At 37.2% G+C, this 17,018-nt stretch overlaps 2 protein-coding genes across 2 annotated transcripts; one reads left to right on the top strand and one right to left on the bottom strand.

Annotated features, from left to right (window-relative positions):
* On the top strand, positions 1-1,000 carry LOC124849169 (uncharacterized). Its single transcript, XM_047327059.2, has one exon. It carries the CDS (start codon positions 243-245, stop codon positions 834-836), a length of 594 nt encoding a protein of 197 aa, XP_047183015.1. The 5' UTR covers positions 1-242; the 3' UTR covers positions 837-1,000.
* Positions 1,001-2,280: 1,280 nt separating this feature from the next.
* LOC124820897 (Chaperone DnaJ-domain superfamily protein) lies at positions 2,281-16,652 on the bottom strand. The gene is made up of 7 exons (XM_088106415.1): positions 16,334-16,652; positions 16,074-16,106; positions 14,752-14,850; positions 12,687-12,771; positions 3,688-3,988; positions 3,530-3,584; positions 2,281-2,608 (listed from the first exon to the last, which is right to left on the bottom strand). The coding sequence occupies exons 1-7, from the start codon at positions 16,457-16,459 to the stop codon at positions 2,534-2,536; spliced, it is 774 nt and encodes a 257-aa protein (XP_087962541.1). The 5' UTR covers positions 16,460-16,652; the 3' UTR covers positions 2,281-2,533.
* Positions 16,653-17,018: the final 366 nt, after the last annotated feature.

Here is a 17,018-nt window from a genome sequence, read left to right as displayed (position 1 = left end):
TATATGATGTTAGTAATATAAAGGAAGGTTTTAAATACAGTTTAAAAGAGTTTGAGAAGTAAAAAAGTTACTTAGAAGAAAGAACAGTGTTAGTTACTGTGACAGTGAGAATGACAATGACTAGGTTTTAACCCTTTGGTTTTGGGTTGGAAGCATAATAACCTCTCCCCACAAACGATGTACCAACGTTCTTGTCGGGACAAACACCATACGACCCACCTTTTGTTCCTCCGCTTCCATCCATGGCAGACTACGAAACCAGCCACAACCACAACCACCACCACAGCAACCACCACCAGCAACCGGTGTCTAAAGAAACAGCGTTTCAGGCGCTGAACACCATAATCCAGCTTCACTTCGAGAAGACCCTGGAGAAGAAACGGGCCATAGACCTTCAGAAGAAGGAGCTTCACAAGCTCTTTCAGATTTTCTTCATCTTCCTCGCTCTCCTCTTCCTCGCCCAGTCCCAGTCCTCGCGCCTCCAATGCCGTCACTGCTGGATCCCCATCACGCTGCTCTCCATCGCCCACCTCATCTTCTACGTCTCCGTCGCCCAGACCCTCCGCTGCATCAACGGCTTCAAGTACCAGCGCCGCTGCCACAAGCTCACTCTCGGCCTCGCCACCGAGAAGCTCCGGGAGATCAAGATCAGGCTCGGCGCCGCCAACGGTGGTGACTACGATGGTGTTGCCGATGAGGAGTTCGAGATTCACTACCAGGAACCCCCCGAGAGCTACTTCGGAAAGTTTAAGAGGAATTGGGCACTTCATTTTGGTTTCTTAATCTTGATCTACGCTTTTATGATCTCTTCCTCTGTCGTTCTTTTGTGTTTTTAATCAAGGATGCTCTTTTATTAGTTTAGTGAGATTGACAGAGATGTGCCAAATTAATTATGGTTATGGGTATAGATTTTGTATGATTTGAATGATGGAATTGGTTTGTTTCCTCTCTCAAGTGTTAGTTCTGAAATCAAATCCATTCTCATTTCAATCTCTCTTCATTCCTTATGCATGTGTAACTCTTCTTGTTCTACTTTTATTTAGACCAACAGTCATTTTCTAATTACTGTACCTGTATCTTTATAGTAGCCTATGAGTATATTCTATTCTTATTCATGTATCTAGTGTTTGAAAAAAATGAAAAGAATGCATCTTTGAAAGTGTCAACCAAGATGGTGTTTGTGAAAAAGAGGGTCGAAGATATTGAATCAGCTTCTGTGAGGGTGAGAGCATAAGTCCACACAACGTAAACTCGTGTTTGAATTGAATTCAAACATGATCTACTTATGGATAGATTACATCATGAAAGGATCTATGGATGACAGGTCCAGGTCCAAGTATCTGCATAAATGCAAACTGGTTGCTTGTTGGGACCTCAAGTTTGAATATTACTTGGTCCATCATCCATCTCACAGTACAACCAAAGGAATGAACTTTACTCAAAAAATTAAGGCACGAATTGAGAATGGCTTTTTCTCCCAACAAGCGAAGAATTAGCCACGCAATGATGGAGTTGTAGGAGAGAGCAAAAAGGGACCCCCCCTTGTTGTCCTGATCCACTTTCTCAACAGCATCTTGCCATCTCTCTTTTGTTGCCTTCAAACACCATAGAAAATATCTTTTTTGTGCTTGTCGTTTGGCTAACTAGTGCAAGATAACCAGCAATGGACGATGCCATCTTTCTGTTTCCACTTTCTGCCGATTCTCCTTTTGAATTTTTATTTCTTGTAAGTAATGTTAAAAGAAACCACTTTATTTTATTGCTGTCCATCACTTCCTTTTCCGTAATGATACATTTTAGATAACGTTTAGTCAGTCTGTTGCGACTTCATTCATAAATTCTGTTCTGTATTTATTTCATCGAAAATAAAATATAATCTAACATTTAATCTAGGTTATTTATTTATATTATCAGTTAATTTAAATTTACTATAAATAAAGTTATTGCGAAAGTCTTAAACTGGTCCATACATAATAGTTCCCTATTAAAATACTTCTCGTTTCTTTTCATTTATCATTTTAAGGTTATTTTGCTCAAACATAGAAAAACAGAATAGCTCTGCAATTTCTTATTTTACCCTTTCCCCTCTACTTCTAAAACAACAAATATATAAATTATTCAAAAACTAGAAAATATATAAGAGTATAATAAAAAAATTATTAAATCTCTAAAAAGACAGGTGAAAAAGATCATCCTCTTCCAAGATTGAGACAAGAATAATGCAGCAGAGGAAGTAAGATTTAAAAAAGAAAACAAATACACATGAAACTGTAAGCCTGATGAAAGGAAAAAAAAAAAGAGAATGATTCCATTGCATTTAATTCTGTTAACAAACCCATCTGAGATGACTGATTTGTTGTAGTTACTCTTAAAAGAATAGTCATGTCTAATGATTATCACATCGCAATACACAACGCAGCATTTCAAAAACCACCCCATAGGAGCGAAAAATTAATTTCCGTGACTGAACAATCGTTCACTTCTTTCTGTAAGAGTGTGCACTTATGTAAGGTGTAACAAGCCATATGGCCATCTAAGATGGAGAGAGAGCATTGCACAATGTTTTGTATGCATTGACACATAGTTTGAATTTTTCTTCAGCCATGGCCTGCCATCACATAAAGGTAAAGTGCAAGCATGAGACCAGATAGCACAAATGATAACCAAAAAGATACAAAATGAAAGTTGCTTTTATGGAGAACCTTAAGAACACTTGACAAATAAGTTTTTACAATGCCGAGTAAAACCTATACTTTATTTGTCATTCATCCTAAATATATGGAAATAAATTTTCATTTGTCCCTTTGCAAACATTGGAAACCAATGACCATCAGAGCTACGCGAAATTGATGGAAAATGAGTAAACATGAACTACTACGTTTTCATGTCTAATGCAACTTTGCAACGAGGGCATGAGAAGGTTGACCAAAAATCACTACTCCCAACCTTTTTCTGCAACTGGGCACAATCTCTGATTGGAGAATCCTAAACCACATCACCGGAAAATGTTACCTGTAGTTGCACCACCCCTCTACCACAATCTAAACAGATGCAAAAGACCTATTTTCTCAGCAACCCATCACAGACATTTGTTAATTCCCATTTTTCCCTGTATTTTGAAGGGCTGGTAAACAATTTCCATTTCTTGGGAGACCTTTTATAAATATTAAGTTAAAAAAAATCTGTTTAACAAATTATAAGTAGTGAACTAAGTATTAACCTTTGATGCAAGAGTCATTTTAATCAATGGCAAATATTAGTAGAACTACTGGTGCACCCTTCGTGGGAAGGTACACCATAAAAGCCACCAGAGATACAGATGGCTGAGATGGCATACATGATACCAATTTCACAGTACTTGGCAACTACTTTTGTGCTCAAAGTATATTCATCAAGATGACTCAATATAAAAATGGTAGTTCGGGATGGATCATGTATGTAGCTAATGCAGAATTTTGCGCCCTAAATAGTCAATTCCATGAGTCTAACATGTATTTCAAACTTGGTCAAAAGAATATTTCAAACTCACCTGGGAAGTGCCTTGATGCTTATCAGGATGCCATTTTAAAGCTGATAACCGAAAACTACAAGGGAAATAAACAGATATCAGCAGTTTATATTGTGTGTACATTATCTTTTATGCTTGCTATAAGATCTTGCACTGAGCAGAAGCCCTGAAGCACTTACGCATTTTTAACATCTTCAATCTTTAATGGACCTGTTGGAGGCAGACCAAGAATAGTTCTATCGGAACTTGACCCCACACAACACGAGTCATCATCATCCTGCTCAACATCGCTTTCATTTTTCCACTTGTTTGTCCTATTTGAATGTTCCCTCCATTCAAACCCCGATGTGGAATGTTCAAAAGAACAACCGCTCCAATTGCTATAAGACCAAGTATAACACTTGTTACCGTATGTTGCATGGAATATTTGCTCAGGTTGGCTATCAAAGTCCTCAGAGAAACTTTCTCTTCTGATTTTTCCTGAACATATATAGTGGAGATCAGTGGAAAGAAAGTAAACAAAATGCTGATTTAAAGACAGTCGCACAAAGAAGTCCCAGATGGCAAAGCAAAACATCTTCATTGTCTGATCAGATTGTTTACCAGTCTGAGCAATGATCAAATAATAAATTGTGATGACTAAGAGTGCCAACTTTTAACTATAACAACTGCACTTTAAACGAAAAAGTATTGCTGGAAAAGTGTACTTTCTGACAAAAAAATCCATTAAACGGATACTTAGGTGAAATACATATATTTCCTGAGATTTGAAATGTTACAAATATAACTGAAAATAGGGTATATTATAGGAGTACAATCGTTGACAAGAAAAATAGGGGGCCAGCTTTTGGTATTAAAATTTATAATAAGAGGTTTCAGTCATTTATCGCTTTGCCATGTGTATATAATATTTCAAAATCTCACAGACTGTCAACTTGTCACTAGAACAAGAAACCCTAACAAGCATGGTGATAGGTTCAGTGAGAAAGTCTATACTAGAAGAAATAAATAAAGGAGGTAGTTATAACCTCCAATAGCTATAATAGGTTGTAACAGACCAGTATATATAGTCTGTGTTTAGGTTGTTGTTAGCAGTTTTTGGAGTTTGGAAGGAAAAGGGGTTTTGGGAGAGCTAAGGTCCTCTCGAAAGACCTTTGTACCTAGGAGGCATTGTTGTAATCCTTTCACATTGACAAAACCGTTCTGTTCTAAATAAAGTCTTTCAAGAACCTGTCTTGAAGGTTTTATGTAATTCTGGTGGTCCTATCAATTGGTATTCAGAGCTCCTTTCTTGGCCCTGTGGTGGCAGCGTAAGGGCTTATGGCTAAAACCAGAATAGATTCAAGATTAGAGACTTTGGAATGCTTGTTTCAAGAATTTGAGCGTGATAGAGAAAGATTGGACAAGTGCAAAATGAACGTTTGAAACGGATGGAAAATTTAATCAGTGGGTTGTCGGGTGTGGTGGAAAAGATAACATGCACTGCGGCGTCTGGGTCAAATCAGAATGTGTTTTCAGCCTGTACGTCAGGAGACAATGAGCAAGATTGGAAGATGCAGGGAGGTTCAAGGTGATGTAAACTACATTCCAATCTTTGCAGGGAAAGATGCATTTGGCTGGACTAATAGATTGAACAGATATTTCTGTTTGCAAGAAGTCTCTGAAATTGAAAGAATGCATGCAGTGATGGTGGCTTTGGAAGGAAAAGCTTTAATCCGATATCAATGGTGGGAATCTTGCAACCCATCTCCCACTTGGGAATCTTTCAATATAGCAATGGTGCAACGTTTCCAACCCAACATACTCGAGAATCCTGTTGAGTTTTACTGGCGTTACATCAGATAGGGAATGTAGAGAAATATGTGGAACAATTCGAGCAATATGCAGGACTCCTAAAAGGAATGAATCAAGATTATCTAATTGGAATATTCTTGAATGGGTTAAAAGAAGAGATCAAGGCTGAGGTTAAGTTGTATGAACCTTCTAATTTGGCTGATATGATGAGGAAAGCTCAAATGGTTGAAGACAAAATTAAAATTGTATCCAAGGGAAAAGGAGCAGTAGAGACCAAGCCTGTTACGAGATCCTAATTAAATTGGATTACTAGGAGTTTTGCTCGAGAAGGACATCCTCAAATGGCTGTGAATGTTCTGGGACAAAACTAAGGTTCAAATCGCAGTAGGGGATCATCTTATAAGCGTCTGACAGATGAGGAGATGCAAGACAAAATCGAAAAAGGATTATGCTTCAGATGTAAGAAAAGTATAGTCCTAATCATATTTGTTGCAACAAGCAATTTCACATGCTTTTAATTACAGAAGAAGAGTAAGAAGAGTGGCTGGAAGAAGATACAAACATAGAGATTGAGGTGGAAGAGGCAAAAGCCATGCAGCTGTCCATGTTTACCTTAGCTGGCCTAACCACCAAGAAGTCATTGAAGGTTTGGGGACACATTGGTCAAGAACAAGTCATTGTGGTGATAGATTGTGGGGCTTCCCATAATTTTATTTCCAAAGAATTAATGGGAAGATGTGGGCTGGCATATGTTGATACTCCTACATATGTGGTGGAAGTAGGTGACGGTAGAAAACTAAAATGCCAAGGAAAATGCACAAAATTGATGTTGGAAATTCAAGGAATAAGGATTTGTCAAGAATTCTTTATCTTTGATATTGGAGGGGCAAATATTGTTCTTGGCCTATAATGGTTAGCTAGTTTGGGTGAAGGAAAGGCAGATTTTGGAAAGTTAGAAAGTTACAGCTCACTATTGGTGGAGAAGGTAATCAAATCACGTGTTAGGAGACCCAACTTTTCCTACCACAGCCATTTCATTCAAGAGATTGATCACTGAATTGAAAAAAGGAGATACAGGGTATTTGGTGGAGGCAGTCAGGGGGATGGATATAGCAGAGGGTTCAACTACAGTGCCAATAGAAGTAGATTGGCTATTAACTTCATACACGGACGTTTTTCAAAGTTTAGAAGGCCTACCCCAAAAGAGGCAGCAAGATCACGCTATTCATCTTTGAGAAGGGGCTTCCGTTCCTAATTTGAGGCCTTACAAAATATTCTCACCAATAGAAGAATGAAATATAAAAGCTAATTAGTGAGATATTGATGGCTGGCATCATCCGAGCATCCATCCTTATTCTAGTCCTATAATTGTAGTGAGGAAAAAGAATGGTGGGTGGAGATTTTGTATAGATTACAAGGCTTTTAACAAGCTGACAATCACCAATAAATTTCCAATTCCAATAATTGAGGAGTTGTTAGATGAATTAGTAGGAACAACCATTTTCTCTATGTTGGAAGTCCCACATCGACTAGAGATAAGGCCAATTTATAATATATAAGTGAGGTGCAAACCTCACCTTACAAGCCGGTTTTGTGGGGTTGAGTTAGGCTTAAACTCACTTTCTAATATGGTATCAGAGCTATGGTTAGTGCCTATCCTAGCGAGTTCTAAGTGGGCATTCTATTCTTCTATTCCACCCGCAATCGGGCCGCTATTGGACCACCCAATTTCTACTATCACGCACGAGATGTCTATACCTCGGCGTGAAGGGGGTGTGTTGGAAGTCCCACATCGACTAGAGATAAGGCCAATTTATAATATATAAGTGAGGTGCAAACCTCACCTTACAAGCCGGTTTTGTGGGGTTGAGTTAGGCTTAAACTCACTTTCTAATAAGGAGTAAGGACTTGCTGGAGGATAGAAACATCCTGAACAGATGGAGAGAAGTAAGGAGTCTGTTCAAAGAATGTGACATTGGCAGACATGTAATACTTCTTAGTTTCAGGAGAGTAACACCGATATCCTTTTTGAAGTCGAGAATAGCCTAAGAAGACACATTTGAGAGCGCGAGCGGAGAGTTTGTCTAGACCTGGAGACATGTCATGAACAAAACATACACAGCCAAACACTCGGGGAGATGTATGAAAGAGAGGATCATTAGGAAACAAAATGGAGAAAGGGACTTTATTATCAAGAGAGGAGGAGGGCATCCTATTAATAAGATAACATGCAGTTAAGATGGCATCCCCCAGTGATGGACAGGAATATGGGCACCAAGCAAAAGGGTACGAGCAGTTTCAACCAAGTGTCTATTTTTTCGTTCTGCTATACCATTTTGTTGTGGTGTATGAGGACAAGTAGACTGATGTAAGATACCATGGGAACTCAAGATGGCAGAAAAGGAGGATGAGAAATACTCTTTTGCATTATCAGTTCTTAATATTTTGATTACTTGACCAAATTGATTCTTGATTTCATTCAAAAAGGATGTAAAGATAGCTAACAATTCAGAACGATTTTTCATAAGATAAACCCAAGTACATCTTGAATATTCATCAATAAAGGTAACAAAATATCTAAAACCAAAGGAGGAGATACGACTAGGTCCCCATATATCCACATGATGGAAAAACTAGAATTACATATTGATTGAGACCTTTTAGGAAAGGAAGATCTAACATGTTTTCCTAATTGACATGACTCACATTCTAAAGTTTGGAGACCACTAAGTTCAGGACACATCTTTTTTAATTTGGACAAATGAGGATGGCCAAGTCGATCATGTAGCACTTTAGGATTAGGAGCAGCAACACAAGACACCCTTGGACGAGATCCAAAATGGTATAATCCGCCAGCTTCATATCCTTCTCCAATCTGTCTCCCCGAACCACGCTCCTGTATAACAAAAGATTTATGATCAAAGGTTATTGAACAATTTAACATTTTAGTCAACTGGCTTAAGGAAATTAAATTAAAAGGACAATTAGGGACAAAAAGGACTGAGTTGAGATTGAGGGAGGGAGACAAAGAAACATGACCGACTCCTTTGGAAGAAGTTTTAGATCCATTTGCAAGGGTTATGAAATGAGGTTTTTCTCGAAAGGAAATAGATGAGAACAAAGAGCTATTACCAGAAATGTGATCAGAAGCACCTGAGTCAATTACCCATGAATTTTGACATTCCATAGATTGAGAAACGCAGGCTGTTGATGTATTGGGAGATTGAGATGGTTGTGCCAAGCTGTTAGACTTTAACCTTAAATACTCTTGATATTCATCCTCAGAAAACATAGAAGTGGAGGTTTCAGTTTTCGAAGTATTGGCGGTTTTGGAAGGGAAACCATGTAAGGAGTAGCAATTCTCTTGAGTATGACCCATCCTTTTACAATATGTGCATTGAGTACGTCCCCGACCTCCTCGTCCTCCTCCTCTAGTGCCACGTCTTCCTCTTCCTCGTGTGGCAACCATGACAGATGGTTCCACTAGTTCATGCGCTTCTTGAGTTTGAGATACCGGGACACGCAGAAGGCGAGTGGTCAATGTTTCCATAGAGGGGACCTCATGACTAGTTAGAAGTTGATCTCTGAGATGATCAAAATCGGGATGTAGGGCACGAAGGATCAACACCATGTAAAATTTGTCTAGTTTCTTTTTGATATCCTCTAATGGATCTACTTCCAAAAACATCCTAAGTTCTTCGACAGCAGATTGGGCTTCAGCCATGAAGGACACCATATCATGGTCAGCCATTTTAAGAGATGCAAGCTTGTTCGTAGTGTCATAGAGACGTTGAATATCGTTGGCATAAATGTTTTGGGCTTTCTTCCAAAAGGAGTGACAAGTTTTGAAAGCCCTCAAAGATACAAGAAGTTTGGGTTCCACTGATTGCCATAACAGGGTACACAACTGGAAATCTGCTTGTTTCCACTGAGCAGCTTTTTCAATAGGCACATGGCTTCCATCTCGCTCAAGGTGGTCATAATGCCCTTGGCCGAGGAACCACATTTCAACCGCAGCAGACCATGATAGATAATTTTTTCCATTTAGCTTCTCGGAGGTAATTGATGGACTTCCAGAGAAGGAAAGAGTACTGCCAGACGCCATCTCTGAAGAAGACAAATAGTACTAGCGAGGAACAAGAAAACCCTAAGGGTTTAGACGAAGGAAACTGTGACAGTGATGGACGACCGGTGGCCGGCAACGGCGGGCGGTGAACGGCGGCCGGCGACGGACGACGGTGGCCGGCGGCGGCGACGGTGGCCGGCGGGCAGCGGCGGGCGACGAAGAACTGTGGCGCTGAACAGATATATATTACGAGACAGAAACCAGAGCGGGATCGACCCGCTCTGATACCAACTTAAGATTGAAAAGAAATAATTCTTGAGGGCTTAATTGATCCCTCTCACAATCTTCTATTTATAAGAATAAATTGATACACAAATACATGATAAATAGGGTAACCCTAGACACAATATAATCATGATAAATAGGGTAATCCTAGACACAATATAATCATGATAAATAGGGTAACCCTTGACACACTATAATGATGATAAAATAGGATAAATATCCTAACACTCTAAACTTGATCTTAAATTTGGCTACCATCAGATTAGAATGAAGGACGGAGATATTGACAAGACAACTTTTAGGATTCATGAAGGCCACTATGAGTTCCTTGTCATGCCTTTTGGGCTGACCAATGCTGCTGCTACCTTTCAATCGTTAATGAATGAGGTTCTAAAACCCTTTCTCAGGAAATTCGTCCTAGTGTTTTTTGATGACATTAATTTACATTATCCCAAGTTTTACAGCAGCCGTGTGAGCATCACTTGCAGGTCAACAGAAAAAAATTTACTTTTGGCCAAGCTAGCATCAAATATTTGGGTCATGTGATTTTGGGTGCAGGTGTATCTGCTGACCCTAAAAAATAGAAGCAATGTGGACGTGGCTGATTCCAAAAGACTACTTTACGTGGATTTTTGGGCCTTACATGTTATTATAGGAAGTTTGTGCAAGATTATGGAAAAATTGCAAAGCCTTTGATACAGTTATTGAAGAAAGATGGGTTTCAATATAATATGGATGCTCAGAGGGCTTTTGAAATCCTAAAGGAAGCTCTATCACGATTACCCACTTTGGCCATTCCATATTTTTCGAAACCTTTTGTAGTTGCTTCAAGCAAGGGGTTAGGTGCAGTCCTTCTTCAAGAAAGTAGACCACTAGCTTTTTGGAGCCAGGCTTTTTCAGACCGTGCTCAAAACAAATCGGTTTATGAAAGGGAGTTAATGGCTGCTATACAAGCACTTAATAAATGGAGGCATTATTTGTTAGGGCCTCGTTTCATGATTATAACAGATCAGAAAAGCATAAAATTTCTGACAGAGCGGAAGCTTTTAACGGAAGAAGTCAGATGAGCATCAAAATCAATTGGATCTGATTTTGAAATCAGATAGGCCTGGAAGAGAAACACTATGGCTGATACTTATCCAGAATTGCTCATTTCAGCAGTATCTCTTTGTTAAAACCCCAAGATTGGGAAGATTGGGAAGATGAGATGCGGATAGATATGAAGTTGAGTGGCATTATGACAAATTTACTAGTGGATCCTACTGCTCACCCTCATTATTAGATCAGAAAAGGAAGACTGTATTATCATGGTAAATTAGTGTTACCCGCTAATTATTCCCGAATTCCTATCATTATTAAGGAGCTACATGAAACACCCATGGGAGGACAAGTGGTTATTTTCATACTCTTCAAAGAGTTGCAGGTGTTTTATATTGGGAGGGCATGTGGAAGGACATAAAACAATTTTTCTTGCAATGCGAAGTTTGCCAAAGGAATTAAACTAAGACACTGTCCCCTACGTCATTACTGCAGCCACTGCCTATTCCGACACAAGTATGGATAAATATCTCCATGGATTTTATTGGAGGACTACCAAAAGCAAAGGGAAAAGACACCATTTTTGTTGTGGTGGACAAATTCACAAAATATGCTCATTTCTTTGCTTTATCTCATCCTTATTCAGCATTGGAGGTGGGTCAACTTTTTGTGAAGGAAGTTGTTCGTTTACATGGTTTTCCCTCATCCATTCTGTTAGACCGGTTTTCCCTCATCCATTGTGTTAGACCGAGACAAGGTTTTCCTTGGCCAATTTTGGAGGGAGATTTTTAAACAAGCAGGAACTAAATTGAACTACAAGATGACTCATCATCCATAATCGGATGGTTAAACAGAGGCTATAAATCGTTGTTTGGAAACATATTTGAGGTGTATGTCAGGCCTCAACCAAAACAATGGCCCACTTGGCTGCCTTGGGCTGAATTTTGGTTTAACACCAATTACAGCACCTCTTCACAAATGGCACTATTCAAGGCTTCATATGGATGTGATCCACCTCTCACTTTGAAAGGTATAACAATCCCATCCAAGGTGGAGAGTGTTAATCAGATGCAGGAAGAAAGGGATGGCATTTTGAAAAAGTCGAAGGATAATTTGTGCAAAGCAAGGGAGAAAAATAAGTTGCAAGCTGACAAACACAGAAGGGATGTGGTTTATAATGGAGATTGGGTTTTCTTAAAGATTCAACCGTATAGATTCAAATCTTTAGCAAGAAAACCAAATGAAAAATTGAGCCCACGCTAGTATGGACCTTATCAGGTGGTGGAACAAATTGGTAAGGTTGCTTATAGACTACTCTTGCCAGAACACAACTGTATTCACCCTGTCTTTCATGTATCTTTACTCAAACCAGCAGTGAGTAATGTGCCATGCTCTCAACCTTTACCTCCTATGTTGTCCAAGGAATATATGTTAGAAGTTATGCTGAAAAGTTGCTTGACAGATGAAGGAATGCAGCAGGCGAACTAGAAGTCTTGCTCAAATGGCAGCAACTCCCCGAGATGAGTTAGGAATATGCAAATGTCATCAACACAAAATTTCCAGACTTTCACCTTGAGGACAAGGTGAAACTTCAAGGGCGGGGTATTGATAGGTTCAGTGGGGAAGTCTATACTAGAAGAAATAAATAAAGGAGGTAGTTATAACCACTTGTAGCTATAACCGGTTGTAACAGACTAGTATATATAGTCTGTTTTTAGGTTATTGTTAGCAGTTTTGGAGGAAAAGGGGTTTTGGGAGAGCTAAGGTCCTCTCGAAAGACCTTTGTACCTAGGAGGCATTGTTGTAATCCTGTCACCTTGACAAAACTTCTGTTCTAAATAAAGTCTTTCAAGAGCATATATTGAAGGTTTTCTGTATTTCTGGTGGTCCTGTCACACAGACATGCAGTTGAGGGTGGGTTGGGGAAGAAAAGCTGAGAAAATTAAAAAAGAAATGACAAAATGCACTATAAACTTGAGCTGAAAAAGAACTCACGTTTAGTTTTCTTTTGTGGTTTTCCACCAGACCGCTGACCAGACTTTGATTGACCTTTATTGGAATGCCTACCTAGGCCTTCATACTTGTCATCATAAATTGACAGTTAGCAATTGTAATAAAAACAAATAGAACACAATGAAACGTATTAAGTAAAGCAAAAACAACTTGGAAATGCATGAAAAAGATTGAGTGGCCGTTTTTGGTAAATATAGTTTCATTCCTTAACCTCACAATGATGTTAGCTGAAGAGGGAGAGAGTAATTCTGCAGCAACTCTTCATGGCATATTAGAGAAAGGGGTCTTATTCTATTTCTAAAATGGATTGGAATTATTGACAGACAATACTCAACAACATGTAGGTTTCAATTAGTTTTAACTGCGACTAGAGCAATGGGCCTTGTTAAGCGTCCAAAAAATCATATAACATCAACATGAAAATACTCACCACCAAAATAACCAAAACTCAATTTCAAAGGTAAACAGATCAGAAAATGCTGACATTTGACACCTTTCTGGATAGTATATTAGTTTTATCTTGTGTTTGGAGAGGGAACTTTATAATTTCTAAACAAATCAAACACATTAAATCTGAATTGCTTTCATTCAGTTCAAAAGTATTGAAGTTTTTTTATATAAATATAAAGTATTTTAATTACCACCAAATAATACTATGGTGTCAGTAAAAAAAATCATTGTAGACATCGATAAAAAGATAACCATTATAAACTTAGCTGAGAAAATTTAACTAACATCTACCGAAAAATACTCCCACTAACATTAGTCCAAAAAACCCCAATAAAAATCAACCGAGAAATACTCATGCCTTCATCAATGAATAAATATTCTCAATAATATCAACCAGAAACTAACTCCCACCAACATCAATAAAAAACCATAATTTACAGTAATAAAAAATTAGTTTCATTTGTGTCAACAAAAAACCAACATAACATTAATCGAAAAACAATTCTCCTATGGTTTGTTGAGAAAACCCTTATTAACTTTGATCAAGAAATAATTCTAACTAGCATTCTAAACAACTTAGTTGAAAGACAACCTTAAATAACATCAACTAAAAATAATTTCGATTGACATACCTAAATATGTTTAACATCAGTAAAAATGAAAAACTACTAATGTTAACAAAGAAAACTATAACTATCTAAGTAAAGTCAGTTGAAAAATAACACTAACATATATAAAATAAACTTAGAAGTAAAAAAAAAAAAAAGTCAGGATAGATTTCAACTTAAAGAAAACTCCTACCAATATCAATTGAAAAAACGATAGTGACCCACCGACACCCTGACCTAGAGGCAATTGATGGTGTTCTAACCAAAACTGGCCTGACAATGACCCAACCAAGGCTGAGGTGAAGGAAGACTATAATGAGAAGAAATATAGATTTGAAAGGGAAGTATGAAGAATTTCAAATTCTTATTTTGTAGGTGGAATTTGAAATTATTTAGTTTTAAGTATTCAAATTACTCTCATAAATTCATAGAATTTCAATTTCTTTTATAATTCCCAATCCAAAAAACATATTTGAACATTAAACATTCCAAATGCTCTATAAAAATGAATTGCCCTCTAAGAATATAATAAAAAAATTTCATATATTTCAAAGGTATATATCACTCGTGGAAAATAAATTAAAGCCCAACATTACAAAACTTGAGTGTAAAGTGAATTTGTATTGACTTATATACTATAATTTGATCATATGTCTAGTGGATGTAAAATTTTCAACAACCACATTGGTTTTGATGAATATCAATGAAAACTTCCAAACCAACAATGAAGTTTGTTTTAAAATCATGTAAAAGTGATTTTGACTTAAACCAGTGTAAAAGAGTGCAAAACTTTTAATCCTAAAAGCCAGCTTGTTCACGCACTTGCAGTTCATCTCTCTTTCTAATCCAGAATTTATCCACACAAATCCTCACCCAGAAAATTTTAAGGAAACACAGGGACCATAAACAAATAAAAAGGAATTAGTAATATAATAACAATGCAAAAGATCAAAGTTTCTCAGCATAATCAAAGATCTAGGAACGCATACCTCAAATGAAAATTTAGAGGATCCACTATTGTAAAGAAGACTATTCAGAGCTTTCTTTGCATCAGCACGCTTTTGACGGGTAATGAATTTGATTTGACTCTGAAATTCACTTTTCCATCATGAGCAACTCTATTAATAATTATATTGATGTCAAAGAAGCAGGGTTTTCACAATTATAGCAGTATAAAGAAACAGAAGGAGAAAAAACTATGACAGCGCTAAACTACAAGCTTAACAGATTCCTATCTACATTTGTTATGAATTGCATGTCACTAGAAAATTCCACTGCATCTCATAGTTAAGAAATTCCTTGAGCTTCAGAAATGGGAAATCAAGAAATTCTGAGTAGGAGTGAAACACACTCTAATACACACAAGACTAAATATGTGCCTAGCAATAAAACAAGCTTGCCCTTAATTTGAGTAATCGGCTATTGTTTGTTTGTAACTTATATCACCAAAAAAGTATCATTAACCATAAAATTAGATAAATTGAATTTGAAAGTCATGGGGTTTATAAAACAGAATGTCATATCTTAACTAAGCACACTAAGTGTAGTCAAAGAAAACAGTAAAAACTGAAGAATGTGGTACAGCTTGTATATGTGCGTATATCTTTCCTCCTCTCAACCCTTCTCTGATTTTCTTTCTAGTTAGGACTTGGCTCAATTATCTACAAAGGTTAAATGATAATAGCAGTTTCACCGCATGCCTAACTTAAGGTGTACAAAAACTTCAACTTACATAAAAAGCTTAACAGGTTCCAGTCAACTTAGGGATTGACGTGTGTGAATATGTACAAGTGGCATTCAAGTAAAAGTGACTAAATTGCTCTATTCATCATAATTGCTGCCCTCTGTTTGTTTAGTTCAGGGTTCAGATATTTTCATATTAGGAAATTCTGTAAAACCTAAGATCTAAAACTCTCACAAGCTATCTGTCATTGTCCTAAATAAATGACGATTAGAAAATGATTCTAGTACTATTCACAACTGAATTGTGCAAATAATTCACCATTGGCAGCTGGAAACCAGTACCAATAGAATCTCTGCATTGCAGTTAAACTTTTTCTCCAGCTCAGAATGCAGGAGGCTTCATCGTCATCATATTAACATGATAAAGCTTTTGACTTGTATAAAACTAGTTAAAAGGTAACTAACTAACCATTGTATCAAAGGAGAAATTTAAAATACCAAAATACACTCCTTTGAATAATACTTCATGATTTTACAATCCATAAAAGGCACGGTTGAATAAACTTCCTACAATTACCGAAAAAATCTAGAAATATAGGGGCTAAAGTTATATGCTCCAAATGTATACCTTTGATGGTTGTTGTTGACCCTTTCCTATATGCTGCAGGAGAAAATATAAAGCGTTGTATTAATTTCCAAACTTTCTCATAGCTAGTAAAGTGCAAATAAGTCATCCAAGAAGAAACGAGAACATAAACAATCCAAACAGAAAAAGATGATACATAACCAACCCAAACTCAATATAATATCAAGAAAAAGAACGACACAGCTCAACAGGAAGAGAAAATCGCCTTTTGAAATCAGAAAAAAAAAAAAAAAAAAACTTACGGAGCTGAATTTGTTCTTCCAATTTTGACAGGTACAAGGAGTGGAATGAAACTCGGAGAAATGCGAGAGAGAGGGAATAACGCGAGTCTTTAGAGACGACAAGTTTCGCCATTGTGCTAATTGCATATCGGGAATTAGAGTGCGACCAAAGTTGAAGGATTCTGCTGTAACGGCGTCGTTTGAAGAGAACAGTTCTTGGGTGTTTGATGTTAGACCACAACCGCGCCGAGGTTGTCTCGCTAGCCTCCTCTGCCTCTCCTGTATTGCAGAAATCACGGAATACCCAAACAACACATGCTCTGAAAAAAGTATATGGGCCCTACTATTAGCACCCCTTGCTTATTATTTAAACTTCCCATTCAGGTGAAAAAAAAACTAAATTCTCTTTATTTTTGTTTTGGAAGATCATACAGAAACCTATTTTTCTCATTACAAACTATTTTCTACTATAAAAAGTCTACTCCTCTAACTGAAGACAAATATTTAAATTCATTCCGCAAATATAAGTCAATGGTTATACCTTAACTTAGCGTAGTTTGGAGGTTAAATAGGATTTTAATTCTTAAATTTGAATGTAAAATTGAATTTTTTTTATTTTTTAAATTTTAATATATTTTAGTTTCTAAACTTAAAAAATAATAGATGTAATCATCTTATTCGAAGACATTATTTTTATTTTAAGCAT

Source organism: Vigna umbellata, chromosome 2 (genome assembly GCF_029865625.1).
Source record: "Vigna umbellata cultivar VRB3 chromosome 2, Vumbellata_1.0, whole genome shotgun sequence".
Classification (NCBI taxonomy): domain Eukaryota; kingdom Viridiplantae; phylum Streptophyta; class Magnoliopsida; order Fabales; family Fabaceae; genus Vigna; species Vigna umbellata.
The sequence above is the reverse complement of the archived record's forward strand: the minus strand, read 5'-3'. Positions and strand labels throughout refer to the sequence as shown.

Coding starts and splice junctions, on each gene's coding strand:
- LOC124820897 (XM_088106415.1), bottom strand. CDS start 16,459: ATGCAATTAGCACAATGGCGAAACTTGTCGTCTCTAAAGACTCGCGTT. Junction 14,851..16,073: donor GTCAACAACAACCATCAAAG/GTATACATTTGG, acceptor AGTGAATTTCAG/AGTCAAATCAAATTCATTAC. Junction 2,609..3,529: donor AGCATCAAGGCACTTCCCAG/GTGAGTTTGAAA, acceptor ATGTGATGGCAG/GCCATGGCTGAAGAAAAATT.
- LOC124849169 (XM_047327059.2), top strand. CDS start 243: ATGGCAGACTACGAAACCAGCCACAACCACAACCACCACCACAGCAAC.